Raw genomic sequence first — 2,897 nt, 5'->3', positions numbered from 1 at the left:
GCCCAACGCGCATCAGACCCACTTTACCACTGCGCAGCTAGAGCAGCAGAGATGCTTCAGCCGCGCGTCAGAAATGAAGCAGCACGCGCATTACTGATGCTCAGGCAGCCAGAGTGGCAGTCTGTGGGAGTGGGAACCAAACTCACAACCTCAGGCTCTATATCCTAACGACTAGACCACCTCTCCCCCCCGATTGTGATCAAAGATGAAATAAAAGACAACTATGACCCAGGACGGACGTATTTCTTGGTTGAGAGTTGACTGGGACTGAGGTAAAGATGTAAGATGGATCATTCATTTGTACCAACATCATTTATCAGCAGCTCAGGTAGCCAGGGTTTAGCTTAAACCGCGTTAATCTGGTAAAACGGAGCCTTGCTGAAGGAAAACGGCGACACCAGGCATCAGTTAATCGACTTCTGTGGAGCGAAGAGAACCGGTGCTGCCTGGACCGGAGCGGTAAAGCTGACAGGGAGGCTCACCGCTGGGCTGGTCCCACCGAGAAGAAGGAACATTAGTGGAGGCGGCGAAGCGGCGCACCTTGAAGCGAATGTTGTTGCTGATCAGGATGTTGCCCTTCATGAAGTCCTGCTCGTTCTGCCGGTTTTCTGTGACCACGGGGAAGGCGTGGTAGACGGTGGTCCGCAGGATGCTGACCAGAGACTGGACCCGGGTGTGGGGGTAAACGAAGGTCAGGTTGGGCTCCATGATGTCGCTGGCCGTCAGCCTGCAGACCGAGCAGAAGGTCAGGACGTTTAATCGTTCCCTGTCATCAGATCTCAGCTGACAGACACCTGAGGAGTCCTGCTCCTCCAAAGCCGCCTTACTTGTCCATCTCCACCTCCGTCTCCCACTCCAGCAGAGGGACTCCTTTCAGCTGGATGTGGATGTCATAGATGCCCTTGTTGAAGAAGTCTCCGGTCCATTTAGCCACCTAAAGGTCAAACAGCAGGTCAGCCTCGTTATTTACAACCATCATCGTCTTTAAATCAAACATTTCTCATTTCTGCCTGAAGCTGAAGAAAGTAAAGCTTTATTCATAAAGCTCCTTTCACAGACATCTGGGCTCACAGAGTGCTTTACTAGCATGCAGAATTAAAAGATTAAACTGTAAAAAGATGTTTTTTTTAGTAAGAAGTGTGCAGGAAGAACTGGGGAGGAAAATCAGGGAAGAACAGCAATAAAAAGATGGAGGATGAGCTGCAGAAGAAGAACATCAGAGGGAAACGCCTGAAGACCGTTTCAGGCCAGAACCAGTTTGATCAGCCTCTGTTCTGTTCTGTTCTGTTTATTCTGTTTTGTTCTATTCTGTTCTATTCTGTTCAATTCTATTCTGTTCTATTCCAAGCTGCTCTCTAGCTTGAAGCTACACTGGAAGAAATCTAAATCTAAATACGTTTTTTTTCTTAAAATAAGTGCATTTCCTGGAATGAGGAGGTAAGCGAAACATTTTGCCAACAGAACAAGAGAATTTACACTTAAAATAAGAAAACACTGCATTTCCTTATTTTAATTGCATATTATCTAATGACCTTATTTGAAGAGTAAAAATCCTCCTTCCGNAGAATTTACACTTAAAATAAGAAAACACTGCATTTCCTTATTTTAATTGCATATTATCTAATGACCTTATTTGAAGAGTAAAAATCCTCCTTCCGATGGCAAACCATCGCATTTACTTGCTCACATTAAGGGGAAATACACCTATTTTGGGACATTTGGACATTTTTCTGGATTGTTTTTGCAGTGAACAGAGCAGAAGAGATAAACAACCAGAGCGTCGAAGCGGCTCCACCAGTTTGATTCAGCCTCCAGATTTCTGTGTTTCAGCGTTTTTCACGCCCCTGATGCCTTTGGTGTGAACGCAGCATTAGTGTTCCTAACTTTCCTCTCTGAACTTTAACCTTTGAGCTTCTATCTGCTAAGCAAAGCTGAAATATTTGTAGGTCTAATTTTCTTGAAAAACGAATATTTTCTCTTGATTTGAGCAGATAAGGATATTTGCTAATGGAATAGAAGGATTTACATTAAAAATTAGAAAATAAAAATTCAATCATCTTATTTCAGGCCCTGACACCCAACCAATCATTTTAGTATATTTAATTCTTGAACCTAAGCCTTCACTTGGTAAATCTTCTTCTTATCTAAATAGATGAAATGATCTGAAGGCGAGCCGCTGCTCGCTCGTTGGACCTGATCTCATCAGGAGGTTCAGACTCAGCGTTTGGGAAACGATGGACTTTAAATCTTAAAAACCCAGAAATGATTCAGCAGCTTTATCGTTTTTTCGCTGACAGTTTGCCGTAAACAGCAGAGGAACTTAAAGAGGCGGGCCGACACGGCTTCTCCACCAATCAACACTCAGAATCCTGCTGATCAGCGACGCCTTAAGATGTAGAAACTTTGGACGTGAAATCATTTCTCTACGGCCTGAAAGGACGAGCAGCATCAGCACCATTAGAGTGATCATGATGGGCAGCCCGTAGGTGATCTCATTGGTGGATTCGATGAGGATGACTGTGAGGCTGATGGTCATCCTGACCACGCCCCCCAGGAAGGCGGCGGCTCCGATAAGGGCGAAGGTCCCAGAGTAGATTTGCAGGCCCAGCTTCCTGCCGAGGAGACAAAACCCAGTTAGAACCAGTAAAGCTGCAGGCGTCAGCAGGCTGCATGAAACCACAGAGGAAGGTCCAGCTCTGACCGTCATCTCACGGCCAGCAGGGGGAGCCAGAGTCTGCTGAGGTTCTGCAACACGTTTTAATCTTCTCATCGGAGCCTCATCAGTCTGCTCAGCTGGTTAAATATAGCCTAGATTCATGCTTCTAGATTCAAGCTTCTAGATTCAAGCTTCTAGATTCAAGCTTCTAGATTCAAGCTTCTAGATTCAAGCTTCTAGA

General features: G+C 45.4%; 1 protein-coding gene across 1 annotated transcript in view; it reads right to left on the bottom strand.

The window, feature by feature from the left end:
- The window catches only part of clcn6 (chloride channel, voltage-sensitive 6), a 31,917-nt gene that overhangs the window by 7,800 nt on the left and 21,220 nt on the right, over nt 1-2,897 (bottom strand). Inside the window, exons 16-18 of the mRNA XM_015399695.1 lie at nt 2,456-2,612; nt 828-934; nt 541-727 (exon numbers count right to left, since the gene is read on the bottom strand). Of these exons, the coding sequence (XP_015255181.1) occupies nt 541-727; nt 828-934; nt 2,456-2,612 (451 nt within the window). The remainder of the gene's footprint in view (nt 1-540; nt 728-827; nt 935-2,455; nt 2,613-2,897) is intronic.

Source organism: Cyprinodon variegatus, unplaced genomic scaffold, assembly GCF_000732505.1.
Source record: "Cyprinodon variegatus isolate N-32 unplaced genomic scaffold, C_variegatus-1.0 Scaffold1039, whole genome shotgun sequence".
NCBI lineage: Eukaryota > Metazoa > Chordata > Actinopteri > Cyprinodontiformes > Cyprinodontidae > Cyprinodon > Cyprinodon variegatus.
The sequence above is the reverse complement of the archived record's forward strand: the minus strand, read 5'-3'. Positions and strand labels throughout refer to the sequence as shown.